The 18,528-nt window shown below is 42.6% G+C and overlaps 1 protein-coding gene across 1 annotated transcript in view; it reads right to left on the bottom strand.

The window, feature by feature from the left end:
- Nucleotides 1–18,528, bottom strand: part of LOC124136628 (protocadherin Fat 4-like) — a 34,014-nt gene that overhangs the window by 4,119 nt on the left and 11,367 nt on the right. The window contains exons 7-39 of the mRNA XM_048396732.1: nucleotides 18,042–18,338; nucleotides 17,630–17,932; nucleotides 16,948–17,244; nucleotides 16,536–16,838; nucleotides 16,007–16,303; nucleotides 15,597–15,899; nucleotides 15,036–15,332; nucleotides 14,624–14,926; nucleotides 13,943–14,239; nucleotides 13,531–13,833; nucleotides 12,849–13,145; nucleotides 12,437–12,739; nucleotides 11,908–12,204; nucleotides 11,498–11,800; nucleotides 10,937–11,233; nucleotides 10,525–10,827; nucleotides 9,844–10,140; nucleotides 9,434–9,736; nucleotides 8,751–9,047; nucleotides 8,341–8,643; nucleotides 7,659–7,955; nucleotides 7,249–7,551; nucleotides 6,566–6,862; nucleotides 6,156–6,458; nucleotides 5,473–5,769; nucleotides 5,061–5,363; nucleotides 4,271–4,567; nucleotides 3,861–4,163; nucleotides 3,069–3,365; nucleotides 2,657–2,959; nucleotides 1,865–2,161; nucleotides 1,194–1,493; nucleotides 73–369 (exon numbers count right to left, since the gene is read on the bottom strand). Of these exons, the coding sequence (XP_048252689.1) occupies nucleotides 73–369; nucleotides 1,194–1,493; nucleotides 1,865–2,161; nucleotides 2,657–2,959; nucleotides 3,069–3,365; nucleotides 3,861–4,163; nucleotides 4,271–4,567; nucleotides 5,061–5,363; nucleotides 5,473–5,769; nucleotides 6,156–6,458; nucleotides 6,566–6,862; nucleotides 7,249–7,551; nucleotides 7,659–7,955; nucleotides 8,341–8,643; nucleotides 8,751–9,047; nucleotides 9,434–9,736; nucleotides 9,844–10,140; nucleotides 10,525–10,827; nucleotides 10,937–11,233; nucleotides 11,498–11,800; nucleotides 11,908–12,204; nucleotides 12,437–12,739; nucleotides 12,849–13,145; nucleotides 13,531–13,833; nucleotides 13,943–14,239; nucleotides 14,624–14,926; nucleotides 15,036–15,332; nucleotides 15,597–15,899; nucleotides 16,007–16,303; nucleotides 16,536–16,838; nucleotides 16,948–17,244; nucleotides 17,630–17,932; nucleotides 18,042–18,338 (9,894 nt within the window). The remainder of the gene's footprint in view (nucleotides 1–72; nucleotides 370–1,193; nucleotides 1,494–1,864; nucleotides 2,162–2,656; nucleotides 2,960–3,068; nucleotides 3,366–3,860; nucleotides 4,164–4,270; nucleotides 4,568–5,060; nucleotides 5,364–5,472; nucleotides 5,770–6,155; nucleotides 6,459–6,565; nucleotides 6,863–7,248; nucleotides 7,552–7,658; nucleotides 7,956–8,340; nucleotides 8,644–8,750; nucleotides 9,048–9,433; nucleotides 9,737–9,843; nucleotides 10,141–10,524; nucleotides 10,828–10,936; nucleotides 11,234–11,497; nucleotides 11,801–11,907; nucleotides 12,205–12,436; nucleotides 12,740–12,848; nucleotides 13,146–13,530; nucleotides 13,834–13,942; nucleotides 14,240–14,623; nucleotides 14,927–15,035; nucleotides 15,333–15,596; nucleotides 15,900–16,006; nucleotides 16,304–16,535; nucleotides 16,839–16,947; nucleotides 17,245–17,629; nucleotides 17,933–18,041; nucleotides 18,339–18,528) is intronic.

Raw genomic sequence — 18,528 nt, 5'->3', positions numbered from 1 at the left:
TGTACTTGAATAACTGTAACGCTGATCTATATCTAACAATTTATGTTTGTGATGTGTAGGAGGGATACCGACCTGACATTAAGTGTGTATGAAGGGGTGGTTTCAAAATCCAGTGCTGCATTAACTTGCACCTGTCCAGTGGAAGTTATCGTAAATTCAGCCGGTCCACTGAGAAGGCTGAAGGTCAAGGTGGCGCCCTCGGGGTCAGTTGCTGTGACATCAAACACAGAGGCACCTACACCAGCGTCTTCAGCAACATTAACGGATGAGCTGCCATCTGTCGCGAGGTTTGACACAACAGGCGGCTCATTGATGTCCAGAATATCAACGTTGAGTGTAGCATCCACAGTTGATGTACCATCAGTCACCCTTAAAAACGTTTTGCATATAACTATACAGTACACTACGTTTAAAACGAACACGCTTATAACGAACTGACTGATATAACGAACTTATTTTTAGTCCCGGTCATTTCTTGTATACATGCTTATAACGAACTACGGTTATAACGAACTAAAATTAGTGGTCCCTTTCAGTTCGTTATAACCGCAGTTTTCTAAAAATAGCCTTTGTTCTTATTATAGAATGATGTTGGTATTTTCACTCCAACTGGAACGAACACTCAACAACCATCAACCAATCGATTTCCTTCCCAAAATGAAGACCGTATGCCTCTTCTGTAGAAAAGCAAAACGTGGTATGTTTTCAATGTGGAGCAAGGTTACCTGTAGATGTAAACGGAATTAATTTAAACTAGGAGCGAACGTGTATCCAGCATGAAGTGAGCTGAAGTCAATTAAGCAATTCAAATCACATTATGACGTCACAATCTCATTCTGAAGCAACAAATTTGACACAGTCGGATATATAAAATAATTTATAACCCATAATTATACACATGATTCAATTGTTCAAATGCGAACCGATTAAGAAATTATTTTATTTTTCTCGGGGCAATGTGACCGTCAAATCACGTGTTTCAATTAGAGGTGGTTATTGTGATTTGAAACATCTCAGAATCGAATATTTTCCATATTCATTCACGTTGAACTGGTCTCATTTAAAAATATATTGATTTACCGCCCCATCCAAACATGACGTAAGCGTGTTTTACACGGAATACCCTGAATAAGGAACTCAACTAAACTTATCTGTACTCACACAGAAATGAAATACTCAGTAATCAGCCTTACCTGACTGACAATACAAAAACCGTTTGTGTTTCATAGTCAGTGGTCATAGCTCCAGCCTGAACCTCACCGGACACGATTGTAAACTGAGCTGGTGGCGCCACGAGCGATATTGTTAAGGGATCTCCTTCCTGGTCGTTAGCAATAACAGCAAATATGGATGTTCCTGTCACTGAATTTTCCGCTACGGATACTCTTGTACTTCCATCTGTTGCAAGGTTGGTGAAGGTTGGAGCTTCATTCACATCAGTAATAGTCACTGTCATGGTGTGGTCCACAGGTGTGTTCGTTCCATCGGTTACCCTGAAGCATGCATATGGTTGAAAACTATATGTTTTAACAGTATCACAGGGGATCCATGTAGTTTTAGGCAGCCTGTCTTATTCGTGTCGGGGTATAAGGGATTTATTCTACCGTTGAGAAATATATTTTCCGCCAAGTCGGGATACATAGCATTTTATCACGATCACGTGGACCAATTACATCTCATCATTCTGACAAGGAGGTATCACAATAAGTGTTGTCACATTCAGTTTAAATAAGACAAACGAACACACATGCACCATAATGTAAACAAAACGTTCATGACGACTTCATGCAACATTGTTGTGTGATCCGATACAGTCTCAAAGTTCAACCATGTACCTCCTTGTTAGAATATGGCTGATACATACCTTACAGTAAGTGTGTAAGATGGTGTTGTTTCAAAGTCCAGAGCTCCGTTCACCTGAATCTGGTTTGCTGCATTGATAGTGAACTCGGTAGGGGCAGACACCAGAGTTATTGTCAGTGTATCTCCTTCCGGGTCTGATGCCACCACAGACAATACAGACGTCCCGGTCCCAGAGTCCTCGGCTATATTGACATTAGTACTGCCATCTGATGCAATATTTGTGAAGCTTGGTGATTCGTTGACGTCGGTTATATCGACGTTAAGGACAACATCAACAGGATTTGTTCCATCAGTTATCCTGAAAGGTGAACATAATGCAATGAACATATTCATACAGAAGGCATGTTTTGCATTGACACTCACTGCTTTTCTTGGCTTATGTCCATAGCACCACGTTAAAGATCACATGTGTAAAGTCGGTCACATCTTCTGAATGTATTATCCAGAAATACCCATAGTAACTGTTGTACTTTAGTATCTAATACAGTAAAGAAGTATATAAAACAATGTAACATTTTGATAAACATAGTATATCATGTAGGTAACGTAACTACTTTGATTTGATTTACAACAACGTTTGTGTTAACAGTTGATGTCGAAAGGTGGATGGAATAACAACATTCACGTGACATATGACATTGTAAAAGGAACTCTTCCTAGGATAACGTAAACCATCTATATCTAGAGACAGTTTAAGGAGAAACGAAAAGATTTAGGTATTCCCTTTTACTTGAACTAACACTATTTTTCAGCAGTGAGTATTAAATGTGCTACTTTAAGCACGGTTACCAACCTGACTGTTAAGGCATAGTATGCTAGTGTTTCAAAGTCGATGGTGGCAGTGGCTACTTGTATCTCGCCGAGGGTGGTGATGGTGAACTGAGCAGGAGGTGTCACCAGGCTGAAGGTCAAGGTAGCCCCTTCGGGATCAGAAGCTACCACAGCATACACGGATGTTCCTGTGACAGAGTTCTCGGCTACGTTGGTCCTGGTACTGCCATCTGCAGCGGGACTGGTGAAGGTGGGCGCCTCATCTACATTGGTGATGGTCACTGTCATGGTGTGGTCAACATCTGCATTCGTTCCGTCTGTTACTCTGAAGGAAAACACAGTGAAGAAGGTGGATACTCAATACCATTCAATATATTTTCGTAATCTTATCTACTAGCATCATGGCATTGAAAGCAGCAGAACGTATTTCTTACCTGACCGTAAGTGTGTAAGATGGTGTAGTTTCAAAGTCCAGAGCTCCGTTCACCTGAATCTGGTTTGCTGCATTGATAGTAAACTCGGTAGGGGCAGACACCAGAGTTATTGTCAGTGTATCTCCTTCCGGGTCTGATGCCACCACAGACAATACAGACGTCCCGGTCCCAGAGTCCTCGGCTATATTGACATTAGTACTGCCATCTGATGCTATATTTGTGAAGCTTGGTGATTCATTGACGTCGGTAATATCAACGTTAAGGACAACATCAACAGGATTTATTCCATCAGTTATTCTGAAAGGAGAACATAGTGCAATGAACATATTCATACATAAGGCATGTTTTGCATTGACACTCACTGCTTTTCTTGGCTTATGTCCATAGCACCACGTTAAAGATCACACGTGTAAAGTCGGTCACATCTTCTGAATGTATTATCCAGAAATACCCATAGTAACTGTTGTACTTTAGTATCTAATACAGTAAAGAAGTATATAAAACAATGTAACATTTTGATAAACATAGTATATCATGTAGGTAACGTAACTACTTTGATTTGATTTACAACAACGTTTGTGTTAACAGTTGATGTCGAAAGGTGGATGGTATAACAACATTCACGTGACATATGACATTGTAAAAGGAACTCTTCCTAGGATAACGTAAACCATCTATATCTAGAGACAGTTTAAGGAGAAACGAAAAGATTTAGGTATCCCCTTTTACTTGAACTAACACTATTTTTCGGCAGTGAGTATTAAATGTGCTACTTTAAGCACGGTTACCAACCTAACTGTCAAGGCATAGTATGCCAGTATTTCAAAGTCGATGGTGGCAGTGGCTACTTGTATCTCGCCGAGGGTTGTGATGGTGAACTGAGCAGGAGGTGTCACCAGGCTGAAGGTCAAGGTAGCCCCTTCGGGATCAGAAGCTACCACAGCATACACGGATGTTCCTGTGACAGAGTTCTCGGCTACGTTGGTCCTGGTACTGCCATCTGCAGCGGGACTGGTGAAGGTGGGCGCCTCATCTACATTTGTGATGGTCACCGTCATGGTGTGGTCAACATCTGCATTTGTTCCGTCTGTTACTCTGAAAGTATACACAGTGAAGATGGTAGATACTCAATACCATTCAATATTTTCGTAATCTTATCAACTAGAATCATGGCATTGAAGGTAGCAGAACGTATTTCTTACCTGACCGTAAGTGTATAAGACGGTGTAGTTTCAAAGTCCAGAGCTCCGTTCACCTGAATCTGGTTTGCTGCATTGAGAGTGAACTCGGTAGGGGCAGACATCAGAGTTATTGTCAGTGTATCTCCTTCCGGGTCTGATGCCACCACAGACAATACAGACGTCCCGGTCCCAGAGTCCTCGGCTATATTGACATTAGTACTGCCATCTGATGCAATATTTGTGAAGCTTGGTGATTCGTTGACGTCGGTAATATCAACGTTAAGGACAACATCAACAGGATGTGTTCCATCAGTTATCCTGAAAGGTGAACATAATGCAATGAACATATTCATACATAAGGCACGTTTTGCATTGACACTCACTGCTATTCTTTGCTTATGTCCATAGCACTACGTTAAAGATCACATGTGTAAAGCCGGTCACATCTTCTGAATTTATTATCTAGAAATGGCCTCAGTAACTGTTGTACCTTTTGGTATGTTATGCAGTTAATGCATCCATAAAAAAGTGTGACATTTCAGAAACACATTATATTATATAGAGGTAACATAACTGCTTTCATTGGATTTTCAATAATGCATGTGTTATCAATTGTTGTCAAAAGGATTGAATAACACCATTCACGTGACATATGACATTGTAAAAGGACACCTTTCTAAGATAACGTAAACCATCTATATCAAGAGACAATTTAAGGAAAAACGAAGTGATTTAGGTATTTCACTTTTTTTAACTAACACTTTTTTCGGTATTGAGTATTAAATGTGTAACTGTGAAAATGGTTACGAACCTGACTGTCAGGGCATAGTATGCTTGTGTTTCAAAGTCGATGGTTGCAGTGGCTACTTGTATCTCGCCGAGGGTGGTGATGGTGAACTGAGCAGGAGGTGTCACCAGGCTGAAGGTCAAGGTAGCCCCTTCGGGATCAGAAGCTACCACAGCATACACGACTGTTCCTGTGACAGAGTTCTCGGCTACGTTGGTCCTGGTACTGCCATCTGCAGCGGGACTGGTGAAGGTGGGCGCCTCATCTACATTGGTGATGGTCACCGTCATGGTGTGGTCAACATCTGCATTTGTTCCGTCTGTTACTCTGAAGGAAAACACAGTGAAGAAGGTGGATACTCAATACCATTCAATATATTTTCGTAATCTTATCTACTAGCATCATGGCATTGAAAGTAGCAGAACGTATTTCCTACCTGACCGTAAGTGTGTAAGATGGTGTAGTTTCAAAGTCCAGAGCTCCGTTCACCTGAATCTGGTTTGCTGCATTGAGAGTGAACTCGGTAGGGGCAGACACCAGAGTTATTGTCAGTGTATCTCCTTCCGGATCTGATGCCACCACAGACAATACAGACGTCCCGGTCCCAGAGTCCTCGGCTATATTGACATTAGTACTGCCATCTGATGCAATATTTGTGAAGCTTGGTGATTCGTTGACGTCGGTAATATCGACGTTAAGGACAACATCAACAGGATTTGTTCCATCAGTTATCCTGAAAGGTGAACATAATGCAATGAACATATTCATACTTAAGCCATGTTTTGTATTGCAACTCACTGCTTTTCTTGGCTTGTGTCGATAACACCACGTCATAGATCACATGTGTAAAGTCGATCACATCTTCTGAATATAGTATCCAGAAATGGCCACAGTTGATTTTCAACAACGTATCAATTGATGTCGAAAGGTGTATCGAATAACAACATTCACGTGACATATGACATTGTAAAGGAACCCTTCCTATGATAAAGCAAACCATCTATATCTAGAGACAATTTAAAGAGAAACGAGGAGATTTAGGTACTCCCTTCTTACTTTAACTAACACTATTTTTCAGCAGTGAGTATTACATGTGATATAATGAGGATGGTTACCAACCTAACTGTAAGGGCATAGTACGCTAGTGTTTCAAAGTCGATGGTGGCAGTGGCTACTTGTATCTCGCCGAGGGTGGTGATGGTGAACTGAGCAGGAGGTGTCACCAGGCTGAAGGTCAAGGTAGCCCCTTCGGGATCAGAAGCTACCACAGCATACACGGATGTTCCTGTGACAGAGTTCTCGGCTACGTTGGTCCTGGTACTGCCATCTGCAGCGGGACTGGTGAAGGTGGGCGCCTCATCTACATTTGTGATGGTAACCGTCATGGTGTGGTCAACATCTGCATTTGTTCCGTCTGTTACTCTGAAAGCATACACAGTGAAGAAGGTGGATACTCAATACCATTCAATATTTTCGTAATCTTATCTACTAGCATCATGGCATTGAAGGTAGCAGAACGTATTTCTTACCTGACCGCAAGTGTATAAGACGGTGTAGTTTCAAAGTCCAGAGCTCCGTTCACCTGAATCTGGTTTGCTGCATTGAGAGTGAACTCAGTAGGGGCAGACACCAGAGATATTGTCAGTGTATCTCCTTCCGGGTCTGATGCCACCACAGACAATACAGACGTCCCGGTCCCAGAGTCCTCGGCTATATTGACATTAGTACTGCCATCTGATGCAATATTTGTGAAGCTTGGTGATTCGTTGACGTCGGTAATATCAACGTTAAGGACAACATCAACAGGATTTGTTCCATCAGTTATCCTGAAAGGTGAACATAATGCAATGAACATATTCATACTTAAGCCATGTTTTGTATTGCAACTCACTGCTTTTCTTGGCTTGTGTCGATAACACCACGTCATAGATCACATGTGTAAAGTCGATCACATCTTCTGAATATAGTATCCAGAAATGGCCACAGTTGATTTTCAACAACGTATCAATTGATGTCGAAAGGTGTATCGAATAACAACATTCACGTGACATATGACATTGTAAAGGAACCCTTCCTATGATAACGCAAACCATCTTTATCTAGAGACACTTTAAAGAGAAACGAAGAGATTTAGGTACTCCCTTTTTACTTTAACTAACACTATTTTTCAGCAGTGAGTATTACATGTGATATAATGAGGATGGTTACCAACCTAACTGTCAAGGCATAGTATGCTAGTGTTTCAAAGTCGATGGTGGCAGTGGCTACTTGTATCTCGCCGAGGGTGGTGATGGTGAACTGAGCAGGAGGTGTCACCAGGCTGAAGGTCAAGGTAGCCCCTTCGGGATCAGAAGCTACCACAGCATACACGGATGTTCCTGTGACAGAGTTCTCGGCTACGTTGGTCCTGGTACTGCCATCTGCAGCGGGACTGGTGAAGGTGGGCGCCTCATCCACATTGGTGATGGTCACCGTCATGGTGTGGTCAACATCTGCATTTGTTCCGTCTGTTACTCTGAAAGCATACACAGTGAAGAAGGTGGATACTCAATACCATTCAATATTTTCGTAATCTTATCTACTAGCATCATGGCATTGAAGGTAGCAGAACGTATTTCTTACCTGACCGTAAGTGTGTAAGATGGTGTAGTTTCAAAGTCCAGAGCTCCGTTCACCTGAATCTGGTTTGCTGCATTGAGAGTAAACTCGGTAGGGGCAGACACCAGAGTTATTGTCAGTGTATCTCCTTCCGGATCTGATGCCACCACAGACAATACAGACGTCCCGGTCCCAGAGTCCTCGGCTATATTGACATTAGAACTGCCATCTGATGCAATATTTGTGAAGCTTGGTGATTCGTTGACGTCGGTAATATCAACGTTAAGGACAACATCAACAGGATTTGTTCCATCAGTTATTCTGAAAATTGAACATAATACAATGAAAATATTCATACTTAAGCCATGTTTTGTATTGCAACTCACTGCTTTTCTTGACTTATGTCCATAGCACCACGTCATAGAACACATGTGTAAAGTCGATCACATCTTCTGAATATAGTATCCAGAATGGCCACAGTTGATTTTCAACAACGTATCAATTGATGTCGAAAGGTGTATCGAATAACAATATTCACGTGACATATGACATTGTAAAGGAACCCTTCCTATGATAAGGGAAACCATCTATATCTAGAGACAATTTAAAGAGAAACGAGGAGATTTAGGTACTCCCTTCTTACTTTAACTAACACTATTTTTCAGCAGTGAGTATTACATGTGATATAATGAGGATGGTTACCAACCTAACTGTAAGGGCATAGTACGCTAGTGTTTCAAAGTCGATGGTGGCAGTGGCTACTTGTATCTCGCCGAGGGTGGTGATGGTGAACTGAGCAGGAGGTGTCACCAGGCTGAAGGTCAAGGTAGCCCCTTCGGGATCAGAAGCTACCACAGCATACACGGATGTTCCTGTGACAGAGTTCTCGGCTACGTTGGTCCTGGTACTGCCATCTGCAGCGGGACTGGTGAAGGTTGGCGCCTCATCTACATTTGTGATGGTAACCGTCATGGTGTGGTCAACATCTGCATTTGTTCCGTCTGTTACTCTGAAAGCATACACAGTGAAGAAGGTGGATACTCAATACCATTCAATATTTTCGTAATCTTATCTACTAGCATCATGGCATTGAAGGTAGCAGAACGTATTTCTTACCTGACCGCAAGTGTATAAGACGGTGTAGTTTCAAAGTCCAGAGCTCCGTTCACCTGAATCTGGTTTGCTGCATTGAGAGTGAACTCAGTAGGGGCAGACACCAGAGATATTGTCAGTGTATCTCCTTCCGGGTCTGATGCCACCACAGACAATACAGACGTCCCGGTCCCAGAGTCCTCGGCTATATTGACATTAGTACTGCCATCTGATGCAATATTTGTGAAGCTTGGTGATTCGTTGACGTCGGTAATATCAACGTTAAGGACAACATCAACAGGATTTGTTCCATCAGTTATCCTGAAAGGTGAACATAATGCAATGAACATATTCATACTTAAGCCATGTTTTGTATTGCAACTCACTGCTTTTCTTGGCTTGTGTCGATAACACCACGTCATAGATCACATGTGTAAAGTCGATCACATCTTCTGAATATAGTATCCAGAAATGGCCACAGTTGATTTTCAACAACGTATCAATTGATGTCGAAAGGTGTATCGAATAACAACATTCACGTGACATATGACATTGTAAAGGAACCCTTCCTATGATAACGCAAACCATCTTTATCTAGAGACACTTTAAAGAGAAACGAAGAGATTTAGGTACTCCCTTTTTACTTTAACTAACACTATTTTTCAGCAGTGAGTATTACATGTGATATAATGAGGATGGTTACCAACCTAACTGTCAAGGCATAGTATGCTAGTGTTTCAAAGTCGATGGTGGCAGTGGCTACTTGTATCTCGCCGAGGGTGGTGATGGTGAACTGAGCAGGAGGTGTCACCAGGCTGAAGGTCAAGGTAGCCCCTTCGGGATCAGAAGCTACCACAGCATACACGGATGTTCCTGTGACAGAGTTCTCGGCTACGTTGGTCCTGGTACTGCCATCTGCAGCGGGACTGGTGAAGGTGGGCGCCTCATCCACATTGGTGATGGTCACCGTCATGGTGTGGTCAACATCTGCATTTGTTCCGTCTGTTACTCTGAAAGCATACACAGTGAAGAAGGTGGATACTCAATACCATTCAATATTTTCGTAATCTTATCTACTAGCATCATGGCATTGAAGGTAGCAGAACGTATTTCTTACCTGACCGTAAGTGTGTAAGATGGTGTAGTTTCAAAGTCCAGAGCTCCGTTCACCTGAATCTGGTTTGCTGCATTGAGAGTAAACTCGGTAGGGGCAGACACCAGAGTTATTGTCAGTGTATCTCCTTCCGGATCTGATGCCACCACAGACAATACAGACGTCCCGGTCCCAGAGTCCTCGGCTATATTGACATTAGAACTGCCATCTGATGCAATATTTGTGAAGCTTGGTGATTCGTTGACGTCGGTAATATCAACGTTAAGGACAACATCAACAGGATTTGTTCCATCAGTTATTCTGAAAATTGAACATAATACAATGAAAATATTCATACTTAAGCCATGTTTTGTATTGCAACTCACTGCTTTTCTTGACTTATGTCCATAGCACCACGTCATAGAACACATGTGTAAAGTCGATCACATCTTCTGAATATAGTATCCAGAATGGCCACAGTTGATTTTCAACAACGTATCAATTGATGTCGAAAGGTGTATCGAATAACAATATTCACGTGACATATGACATTTTAAAGGAACCCTTCCTATGATAAGGGAAACCATCTATATCTAGAGACAATTTAAAGAGAAACGAGGAGATTTAGGTATTCCCTTTTACTTGAACTAACACTATTTTTCGGCAGTGAGTTTTACATGTGATATAATGAGGATGGTTACCAACCTGACTGTCAAGGCATAGTATGCTAGTGTTTCAAAGTCGATGGTGGCAGTGGCTACTTGTATCTCGCCGAGGGTGGTGATGGTGAACTGAGCAGGAGGTGTCACCAGGCTGAAGGTCAAGGTAGCCCCTTCGGGATCAGAAGCTACCACAGCATACACGGATGTTCCTGTGACAGAGTTCTCGGCTACATTGGTCCTGGTACTGCCATCTGCAGCGGGACTGGTGAAGGTGGGCGCCTCATCTACATTGGTGATTGTCACCGTCATGGTGTGGTCAACATCTGCATTTGTTCCGTCTGTTACTCTGAAAGTATACACAGTGAAGTTGGTAGATACTCAATACCATTCAATATATATTCGTAATCTTATCTACTAGCATCATGGCATTGAAAGCAGCAGAACGTATTTCCTACCTGACCGTAAGTGTGTAAGACGGTGTAGTTTCAAAGTCCAGAGCTCCGTTCACCTGAATCTGGTTTGCTGCATTGAGAGTGAACTCGGTAGGGGCAGACACCAGAGATATTGTCAGTGTATCTCCTTCCGGGTCTGATGCCACCACAGACAATACAGACGTCCCGGTCCCAGAGTCCTCAGCTATATTGACATTAGTACTGCCATCTGATGCAATATTTGTGAAGCTTGGTGATTCGTTGACGTCGGTAATATCGACGTTAAGGACAACATCAACAGGATTTGTTCCATCAGTTATTCTGAAAGGTGAACATAATGCAATGAACATATTCATACAGAAGGCATGTTTTGCATTGACACTCACTGCTTTTCTTGGCTTATGTCCATAGCACCACGTTAAAGATCACATGTGTAAAAGGACACCTTTCTAAGATAACGTAAACCATCTATATCTAGAGACAATTTAAGGAAAACCGAAGTGATTTAGGTATTTCACTTTTTTTAACTAACACTTTTTTTCGGTATTGAGTATTAAATGTGTAACTGTGAAAATGGTTACGAACCTGACTGTCAGGGCATAGTATGCTTGTGTTTCAAAGTCGATGGTTGCAGTGGCTACTTGTATCTCGCCGAGGGTGGTGATGGTGAACTGAGCAGGAGGTGTCACCAGGCTGAAGGTCAAGGTAGCCCCTTCGGGATCAGAAGCTACCACAGCATACACGGATGTTCCTGTGACAGAGTTCTCGGCTACATTGGTCCTGGTACTGCCATCTGCAGCGGGACCGGTGAAGGTGGGCGCCTCATCTACATTGGTGATTGTCACCGTCATGGTGTGGTCAACATCTGCATTTGTTCCATCTGTTACTCTGAAGGAAAACACAGTGAAGAAGGTGGATACTCAATTCCATTCAATGTTTTCGTAATCTTATCTACTAGCATCATTGCATTGAAAGTAGCAGAACGTATTTCCTACCTGACCGTAAGTGTGTAAGACGGTGTAGTTTCAAAGTCCAGAGCTCCGTTCACCTGAATCTGGTTTGCTGCATTGAGAGTGAACTCGGTAGGGGCAGACACCAGAGTTATTGTCAGTGTATCTCCTTCCGGATCTGATGCCACCACAGACAATACAGACGTCCCGGTCCCAGAGTCCTCGGCTATATTGACATTAGTACTGCCATCTGATGCAATATTTGTGAAGCTTGGTGATTCGTTGACGTCGGTTATATCAACGTTAAGGACAACATCAACAGGATTTGTTCCATCAGTTATTCTGAAAGGTGAACATAATGCAATGAAAATATTCATACTTAAACCATGTTTTGTAACAACATTCACGTGACATATGACATTGTAAAGGAACCCTTCCTATGATAAGGCAAACCATCTATATCTAGAGACACTTTAAAGAGAAACGAAGAGATTTAGGTATTCCCTTTTACTTGAACTAACACTATTTTTCAGCAGTGAGTATTACATGTGATATAATGAGGATGGTTACCAACCTAATTGTCAAGGCATAGTATGCTAGTGTTTCAAAGTCGATGGTGGCAGTGGCTACTTGTATCTCGCCGAGGGTGGTGATGGTGAACTGAGCAGGAGGTGTCACCAGGCTGAAGGTCAAGGTAGCCCCTTCGGGATCAGAAGCTACCACAGCATACACGGATGTTCCTGTGACAGAGTTCTCGGCTACGTTGGTCCTGGTACTGCCATCTGCAGCGGGACTGGTGAAGGTTGGCGCCTCATCTACATTGGTGATGGTCACCGTCATGGTGTGGTCAACATCTGCATTTGTTCCGTCTGTTACTCTGAAAACATACACAGTGAAGAAGGTGGATACTCAATACCATTCAATATATATTCGTAATCTTATCTACTAGAATCATGGCATTGAAGGTAGCAGAACGTATTTCTTACCTGACCGTAAGTGTGTAAGATGGTGTAGTTTCAAAGTCCAGAGCTCCGTTCACCTGAATCTGGTTTGCTGCATTGAGAGTGAACTCGGTAGGGGCAGACACCAGAGTTATTGTCAGTGTATCTCCTTCCGGGTCTGATGCCACCACAGATAAAACAGACGTCCCGGTCCCAGAGTCCTCGGCTATATTGACATTAGTACTGCCATCTGATGCAATATTTGTGAAGCTTGGTGATTCGTTGACGTCGGTTATATCGACGTTAAGGACAACATCAACAGGATTTGTTCCATCAGTTATTCTGAAAGGAGAACATAAAGCAATAAAGATATTCATACTTAAACCATGTTTTGTATTGCAACTCACTGCTTTTCTTGGCTTATGTCCATAGCACCACGTCATAGATCACATGTGTCAAGTCGATCATATCTTCTGAACATAGTATCCAGAAACGGCCACAGTTGATTTTCAACAACGTATCAATTGATGTCGAAAGGTGTATCGAATAACAACATTCACGTGACATATGACATTGTAAAGGAACCATTCCTATGATAAGGCAAACCATCTATATCTAGAGACACTTTAAAGAGAAACGAAGAGATTTAGGTATTCCCTTTTACTTTAACTAACACTATTTTTCAGCAGTGAGTATTACATGTGATATAATGAGGATGGTTACCAACCTAACTGTCAAGGCATAGTATGCTAGTGTTTCAAAGTCGATGGTGGCAGTGGCTACTTGTATCTCGCCGAGGATGGTGATGGTGAACTGAGAAGGAGGTGTCACCAGGCTGAAGGTCAAGGTAGCCCCTTCGGGATCAGAAGCTACCACAGCATACACGGATGTTCCTGTGACAGAGTTCTCGGCTACGTTGGTCCTGGTACTGCCATCTGCAGCGGGACTGGTGAAGGTGGGCGCCTCATCTACATTTGTGATGGTCACCGTCATGGTGTGGTCAACATCTGCATTTGTTCCATCTGTTACTCTGAAAACATACACAGTGAAGAAGGTGGATACTCAATACCATTCAATATATTTTCGTAATCTTATCTACTAGCATCATGGCATTGAAGGTAGCAGAACGTATTACTTACCTGACCGTAAGTGTGTAAGATGGTGTAGTTTCAAAGTCCAGAGCTCCGTTCACCTGAATCTGGTTTGCTGCATTGAGAGTGAACTCGGTAGGGGCAGACACCAGAGTTATTGTCAGTGTATCTCCTTCCGGGTCTGATGCCACCACAGATAAAACAGACGTCCCGGTCCCAGAGTCCTCGGCTATATTGACATTAGTACTGCCATCTGATGCAATATTTGTGAAGCTTGGTGATTCGTTGACGTCGGTTATATCGACGTTAAGGACAACATCAACAGGATTTGTTCCATCAGTTATTCTGAAAATTGAACATAATACAATGAAAATATTCATACTTAAGCCATGTTTTGTATTGCAACTCACTGCTTTTCTTGACTTATGTCCATAGCACCACGTCATAGAACACATGTGTAAAGTCGATCACATCTTCTGAATATAGTATCCAGAATGGCCACAGTTGATTTTCAACAACGTATCAATTGATGTCGAAAGGTGTATCGAATAACAATATTCACGTGACATATGACATTTTAAAGGAACCCTTCCTATGATAAGGGAAACCATCTATATCTAGAGACAATTTAAAGAGAAACGAGGAGATTTAGGTATTCCCTTTTACTTGAACTAACACTATTTTTCGGCAGTGAGTTTTACATGTGATATAATGAGGATGGTTACCAACCTGACTGTCAAGGCATAGTATGCTAGTGTTTCAAAGTCGATGGTGGCAGTGGCTACTTGTATCTCGCCGAGGGTGGTGATGGTGAACTGAGCAGGAGGTGTCACCAGGCTGAAGGTCAAGGTAGCCCCTTCGGGATCAGAAGCTACCACAGCATACACGGATGTTCCTGTGACAGAGTTCTCGGCTACATTGGTCCTGGTACTGCCATCTGCAGCGGGACTGGTGAAGGTGGGCGCCTCATCTACATTGGTGATTGTCACCGTCATGGTGTGGTCAACATCTGCATTTGTTCCGTCTGTTACTCTGAAAGTATACACAGTGAAGTTGGTAGATACTCAATACCATTCAATATATATTCGTAATCTTATCTACTAGCATCATGGCATTGAAAGCAGCAGAACGTATTTCCTACCTGACCGTAAGTGTGTAAGACGGTGTAGTTTCAAAGTCCAGAGCTCCGTTCACCTGAATCTGGTTTGCTGCATTGAGAGTGAACTCGGTAGGGGCAGACACCAGAGATATTGTCAGTGTATCTCCTTCCGGGTCTGATGCCACCACAGACAATACAGACGTCCCGGTCCCAGAGTCCTCAGCTATATTGACATTAGTACTGCCATCTGATGCAATATTTGTGAAGCTTGGTGATTCGTTGACGTCGGTAATATCGACGTTAAGGACAACATCAACAGGATTTGTTCCATCAGTTATTCTGAAAGGTGAACATAATGCAATGAACATATTCATACAGAAGGCATGTTTTGCATTGACACTCACTGCTTTTCTTGGCTTATGTCCATAGCACCACGTTAAAGATCACATGTGTAAAAGGACACCTTTCTAAGATAACGTAAACCATCTATATCTAGAGACAATTTAAGGAAAACCGAAGTGATTTAGGTATTTCACTTTTTTTAACTAACACTTTTTTTCGGTATTGAGTATTAAATGTGTAACTGTGAAAATGGTTACGAACCTGACTGTCAGGGCATAGTATGCTTGTGTTTCAAAGTCGATGGTTGCAGTGGCTACTTGTATCTCGCCGAGGGTGGTGATGGTGAACTGAGCAGGAGGTGTCACCAGGCTGAAGGTCAAGGTAGCCCCTTCGGGATCAGAAGCTACCACAGCATACACGGATGTTCCTGTGACAGAGTTCTCGGCTACATTGGTCCTGGTACTGCCATCTGCAGCGGGACCGGTGAAGGTGGGCGCCTCATCTACATTGGTGATTGTCACCGTCATGGTGTGGTCAACATCTGCATTTGTTCCATCTGTTACTCTGAAGGAAAACACAGTGAAGAAGGTGGATACTCAATTCCATTCAATGTTTTCGTAATCTTATCTACTAGCATCATTGCATTGAAAGTAGCAGAACGTATTTCCTACCTGACCGTAAGTGTGTAAGACGGTGTAGTTTCAAAGTCCAGAGCTCCGTTCACCTGAATCTGGTTTGCTGCATTGAGAGTGAACTCGGTAGGGGCAGACACCAGAGTTATTGTCAGTGTATCTCCTTCCGGATCTGATGCCACCACAGACAATACAGACGTCCCGGTCCCAGAGTCCTCGGCTATATTGACATTAGTACTGCCATCTGATGCAATATTTGTGAAGCTTGGTGATTCGTTGACGTCGGTTATATCAACGTTAAGGACAACATCAACAGGATTTGTTCCATCAGTTATTCTGAAAGGTGAACATAATGCAATGAAAATATTCATACTTAAACCATGTTTTGTAACAACATTCACGTGACATATGACATTGTAAAGGAACCCTTCCTATGATAAGGCAAACCATCTATATCTAGAGACACTTTAAAGAGAAACGAAGAGATTTAGGTATTCCCTTTTACTTGAACTAACACTATTTTTCAGCAGTGAGTATTACATGTGATATAATGAGGATGGTTACCAACCTAATTGTCAAGGCATAGTATGCTAGTGTTTCAAAGTCGATGGTGGCAGTGGCTACTTGTATCTCGCCGAGGGTGGTGATGGTGAACTGAGCAGGAGGTGTCACCAGGCTGAAGGTCAAGGTAGCCCCTTCGGGATCAGAAGCTACCACAGCATACACGGATGTTCCTGTGACAGAGTTCTCGGCTACGTTGGTCCTGGTACTGCCATCTGCAGCGGGACTGGTGAAGGTTGGCGCCTCATCTACATTGGTGATGGTCACCGTCATGGTGTGGTCAACATCTGCATTTGTTCCGTCTGTTACTCTGAAAACATACACAGTGAAGAAGGTGGATACTCAATACCATTCAATATATATTCGTAATCTTATCTACTAGAATCATGGCATTGAAGGTAGCAGAACGTATTTCTTACCTGACCGTAAGTGTGTAAGATGGTGTAGTTTCAAAGTCCAGAGCTCCGTTCACCTGAATCTGGTTTGCTGCATTGAGAGTGAACTCGGTAGGGGCAGACACCAGAGTTATTGTCAGTGTATCTCCTTCCGGGTCTGATGCCACCACAGATAAAACAGACGTCCCGGTCCCAGAGTCCTCGGCTATATTGACATTAGTACTGCCATCTGATGCAATATTTGTGAAGCTTGGTGATTCGTTGACGTCGGTTATATCGACGTTAAGGACAACATCAACAGGATTTGTTCCATCAGTTATTCTGAAAGGAGAACATAAAGCAATAAAGATATTCATACTTAAACCATGTTTTGTATTGCAACTCACTGCTTTTCTTGGCTTATGTCCATAGCACCACGTCATAGATCACATGTGTCAAGTCGATCATATCTTCTGAACATAGTATCCAGAAACGGCCACAGTTGATTTTCAACAACGTATCAATTGATGTCGAAAGGTGTATCGAATAACAACATTCACGTGACATATGACATTGTAAAGGAACCATTCCTATGATAAGGCAAACCATCTATATCTAGAGACACTTTAAAGAGAAACGAAGAGATTTAGGTATTCCCTTTTACTTTAACTAACACTATTTTTCAGCAGTGAGTATTACATGTGATATAATGAGGATGGTTACCAACCTAACTGTCAAGGCATAGTATGCTAGTGTTTCAAAGTCGATGGTGGCAGTGGCTACTTGTATCTCGCCGAGGATGGTGATGGTGAAATGAGAAGGAGGTGTCACCAGGCTGAAGGTCAAGGTAGCCCCTTCGGGATCAGAAGCTACCACAGCATACACGGATGTTCCTGTGACAGAGTTCTCGGCTACGTTGGTCCTGGTACTGCCATCTGCAGCGGGACTGGTGAAGGTGGGCGCCTCATCTACATTTGTGATGGTCACCGTCATGGTGTGGTCAACATCTGCATTTGTTCCATCTGTTACTCTGAAAACATACACAGTGAAGAAGGTGGATACTCAATACCATTCAATATATTTTCGTAATCTTATCTACTAGCATCATGGCATTGAAGGTAGCAGAACGTATTACTTACCTGACCGTAAGTGTGTAAGATGGTGTAGTTTCAAAGTCCAGAGCTCCGTTCACCTGAATCTGGTTTGCTGCATTGAGAGTGAACTCGGTAGGGGCAGACACCAGAGTTATTGTCAGTGTATCTCCTTCCGGGTCTGATGCCACCACAGATAAAACAGACGTCCCGGTCCCAGAGTCCTCGGCTATATTGACATTAGTACTGCCATCTGATGCAATATTTGTGAAGCTTGGTGATTCGTTGACGTCGGTTATATCAACGTTAAGGACAACATCAACAGGATTTGTTCCATCAGTTATTCTGAAAGGAGAACATAATGCAATAAAGATATTCATACTTAAACCATGTTTTGTGTTGCAACTCACTGCTCCTCTTGGCTTATGTCCATAGCACCACGTCATAGATCACATGTGTAAAGTCGATCACATCTTCTGAATATAGTATCCAGAAATGGCCACAGTTGATTTTCAACAACGTATCAATTGATGTC

The sequence above is a fragment of the Haliotis rufescens genome, unplaced genomic scaffold (genome assembly GCF_023055435.1).
Source record: "Haliotis rufescens isolate VD_foot unplaced genomic scaffold, xgHalRufe1.0.p SCAF_16, whole genome shotgun sequence".
NCBI classification, from domain to species: Eukaryota; Metazoa; Mollusca; class Gastropoda; order Lepetellida; family Haliotidae; genus Haliotis; species Haliotis rufescens.
This window is presented reverse-complemented; position numbering and strand designations above follow the sequence as displayed.